Consider the following 21,610-nt stretch of genomic DNA (forward strand, 5'->3'; position numbering starts at 1 on the left):
TAAAAATCAGTCCCTGGTAAGAAGGGAAGAATTATTTTTAAAAAGCAACAGAACTGGTTTCAAGGTCCAGATTTGACTTGAAGAAGTCCAGAATTTGAAGAAAAGCAAGGCAGCTCAAATAAACCTCAGTCACTGTTAGAGGTTGTCTCAAGGGGGAATTAAGAACCCATGTAGACAGATGACATCTCTAACAGAACAGTCCGTTTCTATTTGTCTCCTGTCACCGTCAACAGGGACCAGAGGTGACTGGCAGGAGGGTATGCGTTGTGGGGGGCTGTTTCTTTCAAGGTTACTAAATGCCTGGTTGAGTCATAGCAGGTGTTGAAAAAGGTACTCAATTGTCATACTTGAGTAAAAGTAAAGATACCGTAATAGAAAATGACTCAAGTAAAAGTGAAAGTCACCCAGTAAAATACTACTTGAGTAAACATCTAAAAGTATTTGGTTTTAAATATACTTAAGTATCAAAAGTAAAAGTATAAACCATTTCAAATTCCTTATATTAAGCAAGCCGGACGACAATTTCCTTTTTTTATTTATGGATAGCTGGGGGCACACTCCAACATAATTTGCAAACGAAGCATTTGTGTTTCCCTCAACTGAATCTAGCTGCTCATATGGAATCCCCCCCCCCCCTGCCTGGGGTATCCCAGTTAGGCAATATGTTTAGTGTTTCCTTGACGACTTGGTAATTGAATTTATACTTAAGCTGATGTAGAGAGACAGACGAGCTCAAAGCCTCAAACAATGAGGCCTTCTGAAGAATGCCGTGCAATTATCTACTACCAGGAAGGAGAAACGAACTAACAAGCACTTTTAAGCCCGCACACAGCTCAGCTCAAACAGCAGAGAGGGAGTGTGAGCCCAGAGTATAGTGAAAGTGCTGAACAGAGCACTTTACAGGCTGTATGATATTAAGATTAAGATTACTTAAACTGGTCAATTGTACACAAGGTCCAACCGAAAAGTGACTTCCACTTTTAACCCAACCCCTCCAAAAGACACACATACAGGTTTGTTGGAGAGGTGTGGGGGGGCTGACACACTGAGCAACCAGGGAGCTGTTGTTGTGGGGGGGTTAAGGGCCTTGCTCAAGGGCACAACGGCAGGCAAAGGCATCTAGGATTTGATACCAGCAACCTTCTGGTTGCCGGCTCACTTCATGGACGATTTGTCCTGTTGGACCCGGGATTCAAACTGTTAACCCTCCGGTTGCTGCCTTACCTCTAACAGCTGGCTACCTGCAACCTTCCTCGCACTGGAGCGTGCAAGCACACACAGGTCCGTGTGTATGCTCAGACACACGTTCCTGAAAAGGCAGAGAGAGTGCTGCTATCAAATTCCATTCAAATGTAGTGGTTGGCTGTGCTAGCGGCAGCTCAGGGTGAGAGCTGAAGCCTCAGTTCGCCATGTCATGTGTAACGTTTGGTAACAGCATCCTGTTGTAATCTACTGTTCTATTAGAGCTCTAGGACTGTGATTGGGCGGCTTGGGTAAACTGAGGTGCCCTCCAATCACTGCATTCTAAAGGTCCTAATAGATTATTTGTAGGTTTTATTTGGGGATACGGGTGTGTCTGGTTGGTTTGTGGCTAGTGTGTGCTCTACAGAGCATCTTTTGTGCTTTAGGCTGCTGCAGCATGGAACAGAGAGACGAGTGTGCATCTGGCACACAGATACTTGATACTCATTGTGCGTTTGAGTTTGTTTTGGTGTGTGTGGACGAGTTTAACTATACTTGTGAGGACCAGTTATACAAGAATGTGTGTGTGTGAAGGCTATGTAATGCCTGTACATGCATGAGTCTTGAGTCAGTAACCAATAACACTCATCCATCTGTCAGGCTGCAGTGTAACAAAGTTAGGAGTCACACGCTGCCTCCTTCTGCTATCAATGACGGCCACAAACACACGTTATTGCACTGTTACAGCCAACATGATAGAACAGGCTCTAACCCACTAAGGGAGACAGCAAGGGTTACTGGCATAGTGGAACTAGGAGCAGGTGGAAAATAACTTTCTGGAAGGCCACACCCACTCCTGTCCATAGGGGCACTCAAGGACAAAGTAGCTGATCGAGGATCAGCGTATCCCCAATGCTAAATGAATGAGCCTACCCCTTAATGGGATGAGAATACCTGATGTGACCCTGGATCATGGTCAGGGGGGGAATCAATGGAGGCTACTCTGAGGTAGGCCGGGGCAGAGTACTATAGAGTAGATGTGTGGTAAGGATCTGGCTTTATCTATGGGACTGAGCTGGTGTAGATGGCAGAACACAGAGAGACGGAGCTAAGACCGAGCCGCTGTAAATTCTAGTCTGACTGACGTCCACACAGGGAGACGGACAGAAGCCATTACAGAGGATAAAATGTTCAGAAATGTCTGGCTGAGACATTTCACTGACTGGGTTCTTATCCAGTCAGTTTCGATCAGGGCCTAGCACTGAGCACTTGGGCAAACTGTGGAATGTACCAGTGCCGCAACAACACTGGGATTATGTAATTCTCTCAGAAAGAATGGCTTGTGTTGACTTCTGTTATTCATTAACTATACAGTTACACACAATCTGAAAGTAAAACTTGCCTACTGTGTTACTACAGAACAGGGCTATTGAAATCTGAGCCTGGAGGTCCGGGGTACTGCTGGGTTTCTGTTGTATCCGTCCTGACAATTCCTTTCACCCGCCTGGCGTCGCAGTCACCGATAAGAAGGGAAGATTGATACTCAGCAGTAGTACTTTACCGCAAAGTATCGATTTGTATATATAAAATAAAAACTAGGTAGGGTGATTGAGTGCAACTCGGCTGTACCCGCGCCAAAACGGCAGTCATTTTCACCCAATAGCCTGTTCTCCATTTGTTTAAACAGTGAGCTAACATGTTCTCAGCACTTCTTTCCAATGACTGATCAAAAGTCGTTTTCTCATGCTCTCTCGACTCTCTGCAGCAGACACACACAGAGCAATATTTTGGGAACATCAAATCGGTATTGAATCGCAATACATATTGTAAGTGCACCTAAGTACAGTGATGATATCGTATGGTGAGGTCCCTGGCAGCTCCCAGGCCTAATCAACAATGGAACTGACTTGGAGGTCCAGATTTGAATTTGCCTGCTATGGAACATGGTGGGACTGGTCAAGGTGAAACTGCCTGTATAAACACTATTGATTCAATTAAAGTTTGTTTACAGCGTTTGTGAATCCAGGGGTCATGAGAACAACAACGGTATGACAGTAGCTTGCCCAAGGCGCTCTCGAACTCCATGGAAACAAATCGCCAAGAAGAATTTCCAATCAGTCCGTCCTCCTAAATCTCCTGCAATCCCCCTGTGAGCTGGCCGACTAATCAGGGCACAGGGATTCTCAGCCCAGCTGTGGGTGGGCAGCGTTCAGTGAAAACAAACAGGTTTCTATCCACTGCAGAGAGAAAACTATGATCACAGTAAAACCACAACACAGTTATAGTAGAGTTCGAGCCGGGGAGTCTCTCCGCTGATGGGGTTTACTCTAAGGAATAGGGATTTACACAAACGGAAAGAAGAGCAATAAACAGTCTGGAGGGGCCTGCTTCCTGAAGGAGGGATAGGGAGAACGGAGGTCTGAGGAGAGAGTAGAGATTATCCTGCTAAAGGCAAAGCCGCATGATCTCTCTGAAAGAATGGGATCTAAGAGAGTGACTGGAGAAGGAGGAAGTTCATGGGAAAATCCCTTACTCTCCAGTACTCAAAATGAATGTGTGTGTGTTCCTGGTTGGATTCTGGGCAGAGAGACAGACGGACAAACATATTGAGAAGCGGAGGAGAAGGTTGCAAAGGTGTATCATTACTTAAAGAGTGTTTTCCTAGCCAGACGTGTAATTAAGTGCATGTCACTAACTGTGCGCGCGCGTGAGGGAAGGGGGTCACTAACTGTGCGCGCGCGTGAGGGAAGGGGGTCACTAACTGTGCGCGCGCGAGGGAAGGGGGTCACTAACTGTGCGCGCGCGTGAGGGAAGGGGGTCACTAACTGTGCGCGCGCGTGAGGGAAGGGGGTCACTAACTGTGCGCGCGCGTGAGGGAAGGGGGTCACTAACTGTGCGCGCGCGTGAGGGAAGGGGGTCACTAACTGTGCGCGCGCGTGAGGGAAGGGGGTCACTAACTGTGCGCGCGCGTGAGGGAAGGGGGTCACTAACTGTGCGCGCGCGTGAGGGAAGGGGTCCACTAACTGTGCGCGCGCGTGAGGGAAGGGGGTCACTAACTGTGCGCGCGCGCGTGAGGGAAGGGGGTCACTAACTGTGCGCGCGCGCGTGAGGGAAGGGGGTCACTAACTGTGCGCGCGCGCGTGAGGGAAGGGGGTCACTAACTGTGCGCGCGCGTGAGGGAAGGGGGTCACTAACTGTGCGCGCGCGCGTGAGGGAAGGGGGGCACTAACTGTGCGCGCGCGCGTGAGGGAAGGGGGTCACTAACTGTGCGCGCGCGCGTGAGGGAAGGGGGTCACTAACTGTGCGCGCGCGCGTGAGGGAAGGGGGTCACTAACTGTGCGCGCGCGCGTGAGGGAAGGGGGTCACTAACTGTGCGCGCGCGCGTGAGGGAAGGGGGTCACTAACTGTGCGCGCGCGCGTGAGGGAAGGGGGTCACTAACTGTGCGCGCGCGCGTGAGGGAAGGGGGTCACTAACTGTGCGCGCGCGCGTGAGGGAAGGGGGTCACTAACTGTGCGCTGCGCGCGTGAGGGAAGGGGGTCACTAACTGTGCTGCGCGCGTGAGGGAAGGGGGTCACTAACTGTGCGCGCGCGTGAGGGAAGGGGGTCACTAACTGTGCGCGCGCGTGAGGGAAGGGGGTCACTAACTGTGCGCGCGCGTGAGGGAAGGGGGTCACTAACTGTGCGCGCGTGAGGGAAGGGGGTCACTAACTGTGCGCGCGCGTGAGGGAAGGGGGTCACTAACTGTGCGCGCGCGCGTGAGGGAAGGGGGTCACTAACTGTGCGCGCGCGCGTGAGGGAAGGGGGTCACTAACTGTGCGCGCGCGCGTGAGGGAAGGGGGTCACTAACTGTGCGCGCGCGTGAGGGAAGGGGGTCACTAACTGTGCGCGCGCGTGAGGGAAGGGGGTCACTAACTGTGCGCGCGCGTGAGGGAAGGGGGTCACTAACTGTGCGCGCGCGTGAGGGAAGGGGGTCACTAACTGTGCGCGCGTGTGAGGGAAGGGGGTCACTAACTGCGCGCGCGTGAGGGAAGGGGGTCACTAACTGTGCGCGCGCGTGAGGGAAGGGGGTCACTAACTGTGCGCGCGCGTGAGGGAAGGGGGTCACTAACTGTGTGCGCGCGTGAGGGAAGGAGGTCACTAACTGTGTGCGTGCGTGAGGGAAGGGGGTCACTAACTGTGCGCGTGCGTGAGGGAAGGGGGAAAGCGAATGCAGAAGCTCGTCAGAACAGAAAGCCACACCTTCTTTCCCCAAACACACACCGTGAGATGAGGCAAAAATGATTGGAGCGGAGAGAGAGGGATTCCAAGGATTCTTAACCAGCCGTAGGTGTGTGTGCTTGAGTGGGAGTGTGTGTGTGAAGCATGAGTTGGCTGGTGTGTGTGTCACTGCTGAGGAACTTAAGGAATTTTCCTTGTTGGCCCCCTGACAAGGAGGGGGTGTGTGAGAGGGGTGTAAGCATGCCCTTTCCCACACCCAGCCCTTCTCGTCGGTGAGCCAGAGACACAGAAATGGAGGCGAGGAGATGAGGAAATAAGGAAGGGAGGAACTGAGGAGCCTCTACACTGCTCTGAAGTACACACAGCTGGATCTGGAACATCACACACACCACCTTGGGTCAGTCTCTGGACCAGTCTTCTGCAATAGGCTAAATCAGACACTTCTGTTTGGTAAGAGGGACGAACTCCTGAGCCTTTTGCGAACCTCTATTACATCTCTCACACCCACACACACACACAGGTTTGGGGACTACTTACGCATTGCAGTAAGGTCTCTTTTCAAAGCCTTTGTAATTCTTCATGTTTAGAGTCATTTTGCAGATCTCACAGCTGAAGCATCCTTTGTGCCAGTACTGTCAGAGAGAGAGAGAGGGAGAGAGATTAGACATTCATTTCACTGTTCTCAATGCTAGCATGGAGGACCTAAACCACACAGCATATTCACACCAGGAAGTGACATATGTGGATGAATAAGACCATAATCATCTTTTTAGCTGGAGGAAAGAGGGAGACTGGAGAAAGAGAGAGGTCTGTTTGTCCAGGCGCAGAGGGGTTACTTCCTCTTTCTCTGGGCATGTCTACACAGTGGTTATTTATAAGCCACGTCACGGGACGTGTGGCGTGTTTGCAAAACCCATGCGTGAAGCCCAGTAGCTGACTAGACGCCGTTTAGAGCAGAGCCACATCCACTGTTAGAGAGAACTCCCAACGTCCACCATGACACCCCACCCATCTTCTGTAAAAGTGAACTCGCTCATAGAACAAAGCAGCACTGAGGATTAGAGATCGACCGATTATGATTTTTCAACGCCGATACAGATTATTGGAGGACCCAAAAAACCCGGTACCGATTAAATCGGCCAATTTTTTTTATTTGTAATAATGACAATTACAACAATACTGAATTAACACTTATTTTAACTTAATATAATACAAAAATACTATCAATTTAGCTTCAAATAAATAATGAAACATGTTCAATTTGGTTTAAATAATGCAAAAACCAAGTGTTGGAGAAGAAAGTAAAAGTGCAATATGTGCCATGTAAGAAAGCTAACGTTTAAGTTCCTTGCTCAGAACATGAGAACATATGAAAGCTGGTGGTTCCTTTTAACATGAGTCTTCAATATTCCCAGGTAAAAAGTTTTAGGTTGTAGTTATTATAGGAATTTATAGGACTATTTCTCTCTACACCATTTGTATTTCATATACCTTTGACTGTTGGATGTTCTTATAGGTACTTTAGTATTGCCAGTGTAACAGTATAGCTTGCGTCCCTCTCCTCGATCCTACCTGGGCTCGAACCAGGAACACATCGACAACAGCTACCCTCGAAGCAGCGTTACCCATGTAGAGCAAGGGGAACAACCACTCCCAAGTCTCAGAGCGAGTGACGTTTGAAACGCTATTAGCGCGTACCCCGCTAACTAGCTAGCCATTTCACATCGGTTACACCAGCCTAATCTTGGGGGTTGAAGTCATAAACAGCGCAATGCTTGAAGAATTGCAAAGAGCTGCTGGCAAACGCACGAAGGTGCTGTTTGAATGAATGCTTACGAGCCTGCTGCTGCCTACCATCGCTCAGTCAGACTGCTCTATCAAATATCAATTCATAGACTTAATTATAACATAATAACACACAGAAATACGAGCCTTTGGTCATTAATATGGTCGAATCCGGAAACGATCATTTCAAAAACATTTATTATTTCTGTGAAATACGGAACCGTTCCGTATTTTATCTAACGGTTGGCATCCCCAAGTGTAAACATTCCTGTTACATTGCACAACCTTGTCATAATTATGTACAATTCTGGCAAATTAATTACGGCCTTTGTTAGGAATAAATGGACTTCACACAGTTCGCAATGAGCCAGGCGGCCCAAACTGCTGTATATACCCTGACTGTTTGCACGGAACACAAGAGAAGTGACAACATCACATCCCTAGTTATAAGAAATTCATGTTAGCAGGCAATATTAACTAAATATGCAGGTTTAGAAATATATACTTGTATTGTATTGATTTTAAAGAAAGGCATTGATGTTTTTGGTTAGGTACATTGGTGCAACGACAGCGCAAATGCGCTTGTTAAATCATCACCCGTTTGTCGAAGTAGGCTGTGATTCGATGAGAAATTAACAGGCACCGCATCAATTATATGCAACGCAGGACACGTTAGATAACTACACATGGTTGATGATATTACTAGTTTAACTAGTGATTATGTTAAGATTGATAGTTTTTTATAAGACAAGTTCAATGCTAGCTAGCAACTTACCTTGGCTTCTTGCTGCCCTCACATAACAGGTAGTCAGCCTGCCACGCAGGCTCCTCGTGGAGTGCAATGTAAGCCAGGTGGTTAGAGCGTTGGACTAGTAACCGGAAGGTTGCAAAAACGAATCCCCGAGGTGACAAATCTGTTGTTCTGCCCCTGAATAAGGCAGTTAACCCCAGTTCCTAGGCCGTCATTGAAAATAAGAATGTGTTTTTAATCTGACTTGCCTAGTTAAATAAAGGTGAAAAAAAAAAAAAAAAAAATATCGGCAAATCGGTGTCCAAAAATACCGATTGTTATAAAAACATGAAATCGGCCCTAATTAATCGGCCATTCCGATTAATCGGTCGACCTCTACTGAGGATCCCTGAACAGTTTCGATCATGTTTTAGAGATGAAACCTGCTGGTTTGAGCATCCTGTCAGAAAGTCCTTCTACCATGGTGGATGGAGAGGTAGTTGTGTGCGTTTGAAAAGTCATTCCAACTGCCCCAGGCATCCAGCACACCTTCTTGGTATTCCACTAACGCCACTCTTAATGGTCAGCCACTCTCTGAAGAGGTTGCACAATGACGCGAATGTCTGAGGATTCACAGTGTTTAATTAAGAGCTAAATGTCCTGAAAGGTTGTTAACCTAGCAGGCAGCATAATCAAGGCCTCAAAGTCACACCGCCTTGATATTCCTGGCCTTGTGTGGAGATCTAACGTTAATCAGAAACACACACATCTAGTGACTGAACCAGTTTCCCTGCCCTGACCCTACTCACCCATATCCATTCACAACACTGCCAACAGAGCACATTGAGCTCTCTTGATGGGATGACTGACTGCTGGAAATCACTCGTGTTCAGTTTGTTTGACCCTCTCTCTTCCTTTCCGTCCGTTCATCTCTGCAAGCCTGGGTCTCCTTCTCTCCCTCTATCCATATTCACAACAGCCCTATCCTTCTTAGTCTCACACACACACACACACACACACACACACACACACACACACACACCCACCCCCACCGCCTCTCGACAGCAGGCTGATCTGTGGCCTGAGGGTTCAGAGGGGGACCGAGGGAGGGAGGCTGGAGGGAAAGAGGAAGGAACATGAAAGGAGGGAGAGAGCGAGGGGAGGGAGGGGTGGATGAGAGCAACGCCAGGGAGTGAGGCAATGATCTGGCCGCTCCTGCTGTCAAGGGAAGGCAAGAGAGAGGGAGGGAGAAAGATACAGTCCTTATTAATGTGGCTCTAGGGTATTCTCTAGTCAGCCATTCCTTTTTCTCCCTCTTCCTCTCACTAAACATTTTCCACTACTTGCCTACACACACACACACACACACAACACATAAATAAGACAGTCCACTGAAGCAGATAGACAAACATACATACATACATTCATTCAAACACACACAGTAAATTGTGCAGTGTCCCTGTGGTGAGAATAGGGCATTACAGCTGGGGGTATCCATCAGGTCTAGAGGTCGACCCGACTAATTGGCATTGCCGATTAATAAGGGCCGATTTCAATCGGTAATCTACATTTTTGGCCGCCGATTATGGCCGATTACATTGCAATCCACGAGGAGACTGCGTGGCAGGCTGACTACCTGTTACGCGAGTGCAGCAAGGAGCCAAGGTAAGTTGCTAGCTAGCATTAAACTTATCTTATAAAAAACAATCAATCTTAACATAATCACTAGTTAAGCTAGTAATATCATCAACCATGTGTAGTTATCTAACGTGTCCTGTGTTGCATATAATCGATGCGGTGCCTGTTAATCTATCATCGAATCACAGCCTACTTCGCCAAACAGGTAATGATTTAACAAGCGCATTCGCGAAAAAAGCACAATCGTTGCACCAATGTACTTAACCATAAACATCAATGCCTTTCTTAAAATCAATACACAAGTATATATTTTAAAACCTGCATATTTAGTTAAAATAAATGCATGTTAGCAGGCAATATTAACTAGGAAAATTGCGTCATTTCTCTTGCGTTCAGTGCAAGCAGAGTCAGGGTATATGCAGCAGTTTGGGCCACTTGGCTCTTTGCGAACCGTGCGAATACCATTTCTTCCTAACAAAGACCCTAATTAATTTGACAGAATTTTACATAATTATGACATAACATTGACGGTTGTGCAATGTAAAAGCAATATTTAGACTTATGGATGCCACCCGTTAGATAAAGTATGGAACGGTTCCGTATTTCACTGAAAGAATAAACGTTTTGTTTTCGAAATGATAGTTTCCGGATTTTACCATATAAATGACCTAAGGCTCGTATTTCTGTGTGTTATTATATTATAATTAAGTCTATGATTTGATAGAGCAGTCTGACTGAGCGGTGGTAGGCAGCAGCAGGCTCGTAAACATTCATTCAAACAGCACTTTCCTGCGTTTGCCAGGAGCTCTTCGCAATGCTTGAAGCACAGCGCTGTTTATGACTTCAAGCCTATCAACTCCTGAGATTAGGCTGGCAATACTATAGTGCCTATAAGAACATCCAATAGTCAAAGGTATATGAAATACAAATGGTAGAGAGAAATAGTCCTATAATAACTACAACCTAAAACGTCTTAACTGGGAATATTTTAGACTAAATGGAACCACCAGCTTTCATATGTTCTCATTTTCTGAGCAAGGAACTTAAAATGTTTGTTTTTTTACATAGCACATATTGCACTTTTACTTTCTTCTCCAACACTGTTTTTGCATAATTTTTTTGATAGATATAAAAAAATATATACAAAAATTTGCCGATTATATCGGTATCGCCTTTTTTGTTCCTCCAATAACCGGTATTGGCTTTGAAAAATCATAATCGGTTGATCTCTAATCAGGTCCCTGTGTGGTCTACAGTGATACAGGCTGGGGGTATCATCAGGTCCCTGTGTGGTCTACAGTGATACAGGCTGGGGGTATCATCAGGTCCCTGTGTGGTCTACAGTGATACAGGCTGGGGGTATCATCAGGTCCCTGTGTAGTCTACAGTGGTACAGGCTGGGGGTATCCATCAGGTCCCTGTGTAGTCTACAGTGGTACAGGCTGGGGGTATCCATCAGGTCCCTGTGTAGTCTACAGTGATACAGGATGGGGGTATCATCAGGTCCCTGTGTGGTCTACAGTGATACAGGCTGGGGGTATCATCAGGTCCCTGTGTGTTCTACAGTGATACAGGCTGGGGGTATCATCAGGTCCCTGTGTGGTCTACAGTGATACAGGCTGGGGGTATTCATCAGGTCCCTGTGTGGTCTACAGTGATACAGGCTGGGGGTATCATCAGGTCCCTGTGTAGTCTACAGTGATACAGGCTGGGGGTATCATCAGGTCCCTGTGTGGTCTACAGTGATACAGGCTGGGGGTATCATCAGGTCCCTGTGTGTTCTACAGTGATACAGGCTGGGGGTATCATCAGGTCCCTGTGTGGTCTACAGTGATACAGGCTGGGGGTATCATCAGGTCCCTGTGTGGTCTACAGTGATACAGGCTGGGGGTATCCATCAGGTCCCTGTGTGGTCTACAGTGATACAGGCTGGGGGTATCCATCAGGTCCCTGTGTAGTCTACAGTGATACAGGCTGGGGGTATCATCAGGTCCCTGTGTAGTCTACAGTGATGCAGGCTGGGGGTATCCTCAGGTCCCTGTGTGTTCTAGTGATACAGGCTGGGGGTATCATCAGGTCCCTGTGTGTTCTAGTGATACAGGCTGGGGGTATCATCAGGTCCCTGTGTGTTCTAGTGATACAGGCTGGGGGTATCATCAGGTCCCTGTGTGTTCTACAGTGATACAGGCTGGGTTAAAATAAAAGCATGCAGCACATTACTAATTAATATTAGTAATATTATTAGTATTATAATACAGCACACTATAAATCATCTTCTCTCCTCACTGTCTGGAGAGGGTCAGTATATCCACCATGACAGCCGCGGATACACATTACAACACTACGGAATAGACAACTACAATGACTAGGGGAGGATTGTTGAACAAGGAGTGTTTCCAGAACATATAGCAGGGATTCCTGGATGCAGTTGATCCACTACGGGACAAAAGCATTTGCCTTAAATCCATGACCCCATTCGCTCTGATACCTTTTCAGAATTCTAGTCTGGTCTGTTCTCACACTGGCCTTTACGGACGGACCACCCAGGACTGTGTGTGTGTGAAGCTGCTGACCAGCAGAGCCGGGCTGAGGCAGACAAAGGAGTGGGCTCATTCTGGACACAGGCCCTGGTCAATGGAGCTCTGATCCAGAGCCAGCCAGCAACACTGGGCCAAACCTATACCCCAACCACACTACACAGGCCCAGTCAGAGAGATAAGACCCACTGGCGGATGCATCGTCTTTGCCTCTCCCTCTCTGTGGCTCTGCCATGTCAAATCGCTGACAGATCAAACACCACCACTGTGTGGGTAGTTTACAATTCTACTAAAATCTTGGCCTCAGCTTTTTCCAGATGCGGTGGCCATTTTAGAAGGCATCTGTCCACCTGTCTAAATATTCATCCCAATCTTATGTCTCAACTCCAGTCTCTCCGTTGCCATACGCTCTACATTCCCTCTGGGCATCTCCCCTAATCTGTAATCCTAATCTGTGTTATTGAGCAGTGATGGATAAACAAATAGAACAAAGAGGGACCCAATAGAGTGTGTGACTGCGGGTGCTAATGCCGCAAACGGAGGGGTAAAGGTGAGCTGAATGGCAGCAGTGGACTTTGATCCTGTGTTTACCGGGGTAAACTCAATATTGACCTTGGGTGAATTGCAGTTCCATAGAGAACAGGCTTGGATTGCAGCAGTGTCAAAAAAAAAGAATACCTGGCTGAAACCTGCTAACCCACCAGGTCAGAACTACTCCCTCCCACAGATTCCATGGCTATCTCTGGGGCCAATACACCACTGAGAGACAAGGAGAGGAGGAGTGATTCATTTAGAACGAGGGAATGAGACTGTCAGTGTTCAGACTCCAGAAGAACCCGGCTGGGGCCTGAGTGGGTGCTGAGGCTGAGAGGCTGGATCAGGCAGTCAGTAAGAGAATCGGGACACGGCAGAAACGAAGGCCGAGAAAATGTGATCCAGTAAAAAGCAGGACTGTCTCCCTGCATCAGCGCAGCTCCCGGGCATGTGTGTCTGTCAGCAGGGGCCCAGGACTAAATGTTGTGAACGTGCTCGGTCAGCCTAACGATCCCTCAGACTGTGGCCGAGACCCCGGCCAGTATGGACAGACCCCAGGCTATAGGAGGCACTCAAGACACGTTGTCTGGCTGTGTGCACCCCCGATAGGGACACTACTACACTCACAAGGTTATCAGACACACACACGCACTCATTCACTGTGTGTGTGTGTTGCCTCAGTGAGCCCACATCTGGCTGCCATTAACTCAGGGCTTCCCCAAACTCAGTCCTCAGGACCCCAAGGGGTGCACGTTTTGGTTGTTGCCCCAGCACTACAACTGAGCATTTGAATCAGGTGTGTAGTGCTAGGGCAAAGAACTAAAAAGTGCACAGAGTTTGGGAAATGCTACACTAACTCATTAAAGCCCACTGTTAATTATTGACCTACCTGATGCGTTTGCTTTTACCACACTCAAATGCTTATGTTGGCCAGCGGGAGAAGCACAGCGCTCGCTAAAATATGCACTTAACACGCATCAACAGACCACTTGTGGTGAGTGTGTGGAGATCTGCGGTAGTGTGCTTAGACAGAGATACCGCCTGCCCGGCACCAAACAATTCTGAAATCCCTGATTGTGGAGAGCTGAGAGACTCAGGGCATTTTGGTAGAATGTTGACTCACTTGTTTCTGGACAGGAAGAACACACCCAGCTTGAACTGTTCATTTACAGTTCGTCTGAACAGTCCCTTCTCCACCGTCTTTTCCTAAATCCTCCATCTCACACACAGAGAACAGGAAAATCAAATCTCTGTATTCCTATTAATAGAACCATAGTATTGAGAGCAATAGGTGTCCCAGTTCCATAGACACACATACAGAGCACAGAACTAACTACCCTACCAAGTCACCTGACCAGGGAAGAAACGCAGGAGTCACTACCTCAGGTGACTGACTCCACCATGGACTCTGCCTCTGATCTGAGTCACAAATGGAGGCGAATGACTGGAAAAACCGCTCACCCCTCGGACAACATTAACCAGCTTTTAAAATACATTCCATCTAAATTTTGCCAAACTATTTAAATAGGCCTAGGCTCATTTCAGTGGAAAAACATTGAATTACATGACTTGCTTGTCTGATCAGACCGTATCAGAAAGGCCTATTTGAATAAGATCAACTGACAGATCATCAGTGTTAGTCATGGACGCCGTGTATTTGAATGAGCCTGTTATAAACAGTCTATAGAACAGTCCAGTCAGTGCTGACAGGCGGTAGGCAGACTTGCGTGCAGAGAGTTGGCACTGTCGATCCTGACGAGATAGCCATGAGGGGGCCATTTGGGGAGAGAGGGGTTTTGCATATGTTTTTTGCAGAGCAACAGTGCATGATGAGGCTTGTGCCTGTAGGGGTGTGACTGCATCAGCCAAGATGATGAGCGGGGGAGTGGACATGACTCAGCTACAGGGGAGGAGTTGAGTGTGACCTCTCAGCTTTCCTTAAAATGATGGTGGCGGTATCTGTTGGTTCAGTCAACAGATTGCATTCTGACCTTTGACCTAACTAAGACTGTGTACCATGCAGGGTTGTGTCTGGATCAAAAGGGGCTTAAGGTGGTGGGTGTGGCAGGGGGTGCAGCAGATTGTTAGAGCGGCAGATTTTTTTTATACACTTCTTTTAGCATTCTAAGCCAATTTCCTGCAATTCTACATATTTATATATTTCTACATTTTTGTATTTGACCTTTATTTAACTAGGCAATTCAGTTAAGAACAACTTCTTATTTACAATGACGGCCTACTTACCCATGGAGCTGAGAGAAATGTTTGCTTTTTTAAAGCCATTTTCCTGCAATTCTATATATTCTACCATGGAGATGAGAGAAAATGTTGCTGTTATAAAGCCAATTTTCTGCAATGCTATGCATTTTGCCATGGCTAATGCAGTGTTCTTCTGCTAAAACAAAATCTATACTGCTAAATTAATTATTTTTGGAATTGTCAATTCTCCCTTACTGTCTAGCTTTCATTGATGATTGTTAGTTCTCAAAGATTCAATTATTTTAAAATACATACGTCCATAATCTTTTCTACATTTTTTTATTTAACTAGGTAAGTCAGTTAAGAACAAATTATTATTTTCAATGACGGCCTAGGAACAGTGGGTTAACTGCCTTGTTCAGGGGCAGAACGACAGATAGAGTCCAACGCTCTAACCACTAGGCTACCTGCCGCCCGTTCTACATACTTTATACATTTGCGTTTAGTCGTTTCAGGAGCCACAATAAATCTTCATCTTATCCTCCAGGGCTCTATTTTATAATATCTGGAATGTGATTAGACCTAAACTTAACCAATTTCAGAAAGCGGTACTAAAATGTAAAAAATTAAATAAAATACGCCACATAATTTGATAATCTAAAATGCACCTTGAGGGAATGTCACTGATGAATGAGGTGAGCCTTGCTTCGCCTGTTTATGCATGCCATTTATATGGCTGCATTTTGACCATTCTTGTTATTTTGAAACCTCTACCCTGCATTTACTCAGAGCAAAAAAACACCATACCCAAACCGGACTCGCTCGTTGGCGCGCGAGCAGTGTGGGTGCAATGATTGAATTACATGCAAGTATTTTGCGACACGAGCGGTGTGGTAAGCATGTAAGCATGTAAACTAGGACTGGACGATTTGGCCAAAATATCAAATGTTTTATACTGTTCGATTCAACTTCAACCTGAAATAATTACCTGCATTTCCATACATTTCTGTATTTCCTGCACTCATTTGAGATCATTTCCACACTGCCACGATATGGGCAAAAATACTAGGCCTTATTTTTAACCAAAATGTTGCAATTGCGATTTAGATCAAAACACTTGGGTGAACTTTTGGAATCATGGAAATAGAATGTTTATTATAATTCTATAGTTAGAATATAAATAATAGGGTGCACTTTGAATACAGTGTTTGACATGACAACGAATTAAAATGCCATGGATGAGTTATTGTGACAGGGTAGGAACGAAAATGATGTTATACGTTTCCTAGGTGACCCTATAATTTTTGGCTACACTAAATCTTTATTCATATAGCCAACATATTGATGCTTCGCCTATTCCTCTTTGATTTAGAAGACTCTGTTGCACTAACTGATTTAGGCCTCCACCAGCACTGGTATCAGGCTGTATTAGCTAGCTACGATTGCTCTGACTAGCCAGCTAACTAGCAATTAGCATTAGTGGCTAACACAATTTAGCTTAACTTGCTAAGAAAATACAAACTAGCTGTTTGCAGATGTAAGAAAGAAACTAATATTGTAATTATACAACACTTGTGGATTTATTTTAAGATCAAATTGGAAACATTGTTGCATGAGCTACACTGACCATACAGACTGAAAGTGTCCAGTGGTCAAGCAACAACAAATGCGCTCCTTGAGTGACAGGGGGCGGGACTAGGTCTGTGTGGAAAGCGGCGTGGAGAGAGAGCGGAGAGAGATGACTCAAGTAATGAAGTAAACTATAAAAATGGACGTCACACACGGCATATCCCTTTTAACAAACCAAACGTTCAAATACCGTTATAGAAGGTAAAGTTAAAACCCAAACCGGTCCATGCATCAATACCGGTATATAGTCAAATAGGGTATACTGCCTAGCCCTAATGTAAGCTTCAGCTTATATATAGAAAATCAGTAAAACTGAATCCTAAACCAAAAATCCAAGGCTGTGACATTTTATGATCTTTTTAAAAGCTTTTATCAAGTTAGCTTATCAACGCGCTCCAACATGTTACCTTGCATGTTAAGAGCCGATATTTCAGCCGGAACAGGAGATAATAGACTTTGTTTTATTCTTCTTTAGGGCCTTATGTGCGCGCTTCCCCTCCCTGAACCTGCCCTTCTTCCAGAGTTGAGGAAGATCACGGGTTTCTCTCTCTCTCTCCCTACTCTCCCCCTCTACCTGCGGGAGGCTCTGCTTTTCAAAGAGGAGAGGAACTTATGTGAGCTTCTTCCCTGCTGGGCAGAAACTGATAAGGCCTTCACCCTACTGCCTGGGCCGCTCACACCCTGGTACACACGTTTGAAGCCACAGAGCAGACGTATAGTAGTATTTATGTCAATAAAATATTGATAAAGCAGGTAAGAGTCCTTGCAGAACAGGTTGCCCATAGGGAGAGAGACAACGTCCATCCAAATGAGAGAAAAAAGTATAGGTACGAGTCACAGACAGGGTAGAAGGCACATATTGAGTACGCGATTACCTGTATACAGAATCTTCCACACTGGAAATCATTCCATCAATATAACAGAGACTCAGAACAATGCAGAAACACAGACGTACACATTATCAACTGTCTTGCACACAGTCAAACAAATCCAGTCTTTGAAATAGGCATACACGCACACAGCCATGTTAACGAGCTTGGTTAAACCAGGTTTGCATAGTGTGTACAGTCAGCACTATGGTTATGAATAACCTACTATCTGGCAAAATCCCATCTCCTGCAGTTAACATAACCCTTACAGCGAGGCCCCTGGTCCTCAACAGCACTCATCTGTTTCGATAGCTAGGAGGACTTGTCATAAACCTCTGAAGCATAGTACTGCATTACTAACAGGCAACGTCAACATATTGAACGCAAGACAGATAAGTATGCCTAATCTCTTAAATCTCACATAACAATTCCTGTCTTTACACCTCATCCTCAGGTGCCCCCTCCTCCTGCAGATCCCAGCCCTGTCCCACTATAATGAAATGCAGGGCGGCAGACAAACAAGCGTCTATGACCCAGCTTCTCCACAGCACAGCCCCATACATTACACCAGAAGACCGTTTGTCAGGTAAGCAAGTATTCAGCGGTCGCAGAGGGAACCGCATGCTGCAGCCTTGACTACCTTCACCTGAACCAGACTGGAAAAACTGCCACTCGTCGCGGCTGGCCTCGTCTGGTTTAAACAAACGAGAAGGGCAGCCGGTGCCCAGAAGGGGAATAGGGAGGTTGTTTTCATGTCTGAGGAGGAGAGCGCTGATGCGGAATAGCAGCTAAGACAGACAGACGCTCCCTGGGCTCAGAGGGAGAGACAAGGCAGCACAGCAGGCCTCTGACAGAGCACATTTTTATAGGAGTGTCTGTCTGCCGGAATGTGCGCCGCTTCGGGGCGGCGTGCTCACGATTTTCCAGAGAACACGGTGGCGGTTCTGCAGTTCACCTGATTTCTAGCCAGAACACCCAGAAACAGTTTACATGAATATGTAAGGGATAGTTTTATTTTGGGATCGACATTTCAATCCAAGGTCAGGGTTGTCAATTTCATCTCCATCCTGTCGGGCAACAATAACAAGGGCCTTGTTCTTGCTCAACACGGAGTATGAGGAGTTCAAACCCATGGGAGTGCAGTGCACACAAGTATTGGCATCTCTGATGTCTGGTAATGTGCGCCATCATCTCTCACCAGACGCTCCATCTATCGACCCAAATAGATTACACCCACTTACGGTCGACTACACAAGGCCTTCCCAATGTCCAGTAGACAATTTGTAAACTTGCCCCTGGCATCACAAGGCTGGGAGTGTGTAGAAAATGCCTATGCATCCTTCTCTCACCACAAAGGGTGACCCCACCCACATCCTCCACTAGAGTAATGCAATGTGCACTCTGCTCAGTGCGCTCTGGCAGCAAAAGTAACGGACCTTCAAATTACACAATGAGGGACCACATGAGAATATGTGATTATTATAGCCTTGGCCTATCCTGTGCGCATAAAGAAGTGGGTACAGGGATTGTGTGGTTCAGCTTGATTGACAAGAGTGTAAGGGAAAGGGAGATGCATTCAGTTGTACAACTGACTAGGTATTCAACTGAAATGTGTCTTACGCATTTAACCCAACCCCTCTGAATCAGAAAGGTGCAGGGGGGGGGCTGCCATAATTGACAACCACGTCTTCCACGCTCGGGGAACAGTGGGGTTAACTGCCTTGCTCAGGGGCAGAACATCAGATTTTTACCTTGTCAGCTCGGGGATTCGATCCAGCAACCTTTCGGTTACTGGCCCAACACTCTAAAACACTTGGCTACATGTGCCATAAAGGTAGTGTCGTTTCCGTTGACAGCATAAATAACAATGAGCTACACAAGACAACAACTGACAGGTACAACATGCTGCAGAACATGTGTTACTGCAGTACTGAGTGACAAGAGACTAAACAGACAAGACCACGATAGTAGAGTGACTGTTTTATATTACACTCGCTAGTCTGTGCGTGCACACAAAGCCCTCACAGATGGATGTTGTGACATTGTGTGGACTTTTTAAAAAGTATTGACAATTTCACCTAACGCGTGAAGCATGGCTCTGTACCCTGTGAGTTTTAAATCTTCCACACCCTAATAGATTACACTTCCTTATCCGGAGTAGCGTGTGCGAGCTGCTAGCAAACACTGGATTTTGATAAGGCACTCTATTGCAACTGAACCCCAAATTATTGTTCCAACCTGAAAAACCAAGATGCTTAGCTTGAGTCAAACAAACACTGACACAAATTACACCAGGAAGTTATGGCTATGAAATTCGCGATGGTAACGCGTCACATGTTTATTTCTGGATTTGGTGAGAACTGAAACTAACGTTAGCCAACTAACTTCGAAATCACGAACATGCTCATTAATCTCGTTATCTAGGTTACGTTACGTTAACTGAAATTAACAGTTTGGGCTAACCTAGTAAGATAGATTTCACAATGCAACGGAGTAAATCTTTAATGCCATCAATCACAATCTGGCACTTTGGTCTGATGTTTGGCTGATGGCAATGTTAACCACATTGCTGTCATTGATAACGTTAGCTAGCTAACCAGACGTTAACGCGGCGAGCTAAAACTGGCTTGTCTGTGGTGAAAACAGGAAACACTTCGTTCAAGCATTCAAATCTGTTAAAATCCAACGTGGCAAATGTGAAATAAAAATCTGATCATTTAAAACGACTACTTAGCTAGATAACATTACTAGCTAGTAAACCTAATTAGCTAGTTAGCTAAACGTCCATCAACAAATCAAAAGAGCAAGCTAGCTAACGTTACTAGTCGTTCACAATCACATCCACACAGACAGGTAACGTGCTATCTAGCTAATGTTAGCCTACCTGCCCGGGCATCACAAATCATTAAACACGCTAAAGAAAATTGTATTGAAAATTGAATGTATAATACACAAACAGAAGCAGGGGACTGCGAATTCAAATGTTTGGTTGCAAATATGTTTTCCCTTACCTTGTCCAGACAATTCACTTTTTCCGTGGGGTACACGATTGTGCCACATCTGCCACACGACGGATTCATGTTTGAGGAATGCTGTCTAGTTGGATAAATTTAACGATAAAAAAAAATATCTGTCAAGTAAAAGTGTTCTTCCCAAACAATACGTGTCGAGTTTGACGGCTGGATTTATCAAATCCGGGAGATTGTTGTCGTTCTAATCGCACAGCTGGCTGTCAGTACACGAACCAGACACGTAAAGCGCGGGCACGGCGCCTCTCTTTCCAATGCCGCGCTCCCGATGAGAAAGGAAAGGGGGTGGTCCCACGGGAGACACTTGATTTCAGAGGCGACGTTTATAATTGGATAAAATCCCGTGATCAGATATCAATCTATGGAGATCGATCAGCGTATACTATATTTGATACTGAAATCCAACGCAAATAGCAATACTCAATGCTTTTTAGTTGGTTGATTCCATGGAATGCGGAACTAGATTTATCACACCGCCATCGTGTGTCGTCACTAGTTACCACAGCCACAAAGTCATACACCCCGCCTATTTCTAAAATGTATCTTCTTCTAATTTGATTTTAAACCTAAACCCAGCCTTAACCCTAAACGTAACCACACCTTATGTCTAACCCTAATCTTCAATTAAGACCAACAAATTAATTTTGTGTTTTTATGATTTTTTTTGATAAAGCCCATTTTTACTTTGTAGCTGTGCTATCTAGTGGAAACCACCTTCACGGTGGAACAGGCGCAGGACAACATCGTGAACATGATTTAGAAAAAGTATCTAGAATACACGCCAACGATTTTTATTCCACATGATGATCATGCCATCTGCTACAATCTGTATGTAGGCTGCTGTAAAGGCCTACATGAAATAAAGTTGCAAATGAGTTTGGTTTGGGTGACATCTGCTGTCGCAAATCAGAATTGGTTTCACTGGTCAGGATGCAGAAATTACAAGCCCACTTTGAGTTTTCTCCTTTTCTGGTTGACATTACAATTAAACATTATTCATTCAAATGGATTTATTATTTCAAAGTGCTGTATTTCAAAACAGGATCCTCAATCTGGGTTTAATTTGGAAGGTCAAAGTCATGTACGAAGAGCACTGAATTGCCTCTGATCAATTTATGAAATACATTCTTGGCATACACAGTACCAATCAAAAGTTTGGACACACTCATTCAAGGGTCTTACTTTATTTTTACTATTTTCTACATTGTAGAATAATAGTGAAGCCATCAAAATTATGAAATAACAAATATGGAATCATG

The 21,610-nt window shown here is 45.7% G+C and overlaps 1 protein-coding gene across 1 annotated transcript in view; it reads right to left on the reverse strand.

The window, feature by feature from the left end:
• LOC115171065 (LIM and SH3 domain protein 1) overlaps positions 1–20,641 on the reverse strand; it is a 43,980-nt gene extending 23,339 nt beyond the window's left edge. The window contains exons 1-2 of the mRNA XM_029727547.1: positions 20,334–20,641; positions 5,939–6,033 (exon numbers count right to left, since the gene is read on the reverse strand). Coding sequence (XP_029583407.1) covers positions 5,939–6,033; positions 20,334–20,402 — 164 coding nt within the window. The 5' untranslated portion in view covers positions 20,403–20,641. The remainder of the gene's footprint in view (positions 1–5,938; positions 6,034–20,333) is intronic.
• Between the last annotated feature and the right edge of the window lie 969 nt (positions 20,642–21,610).

Source organism: Salmo trutta, chromosome 32 (assembly GCF_901001165.1).
Source record: "Salmo trutta chromosome 32, fSalTru1.1, whole genome shotgun sequence".
Lineage (NCBI taxonomy): Eukaryota > Metazoa > Chordata > Actinopteri > Salmoniformes > Salmonidae > Salmo > Salmo trutta.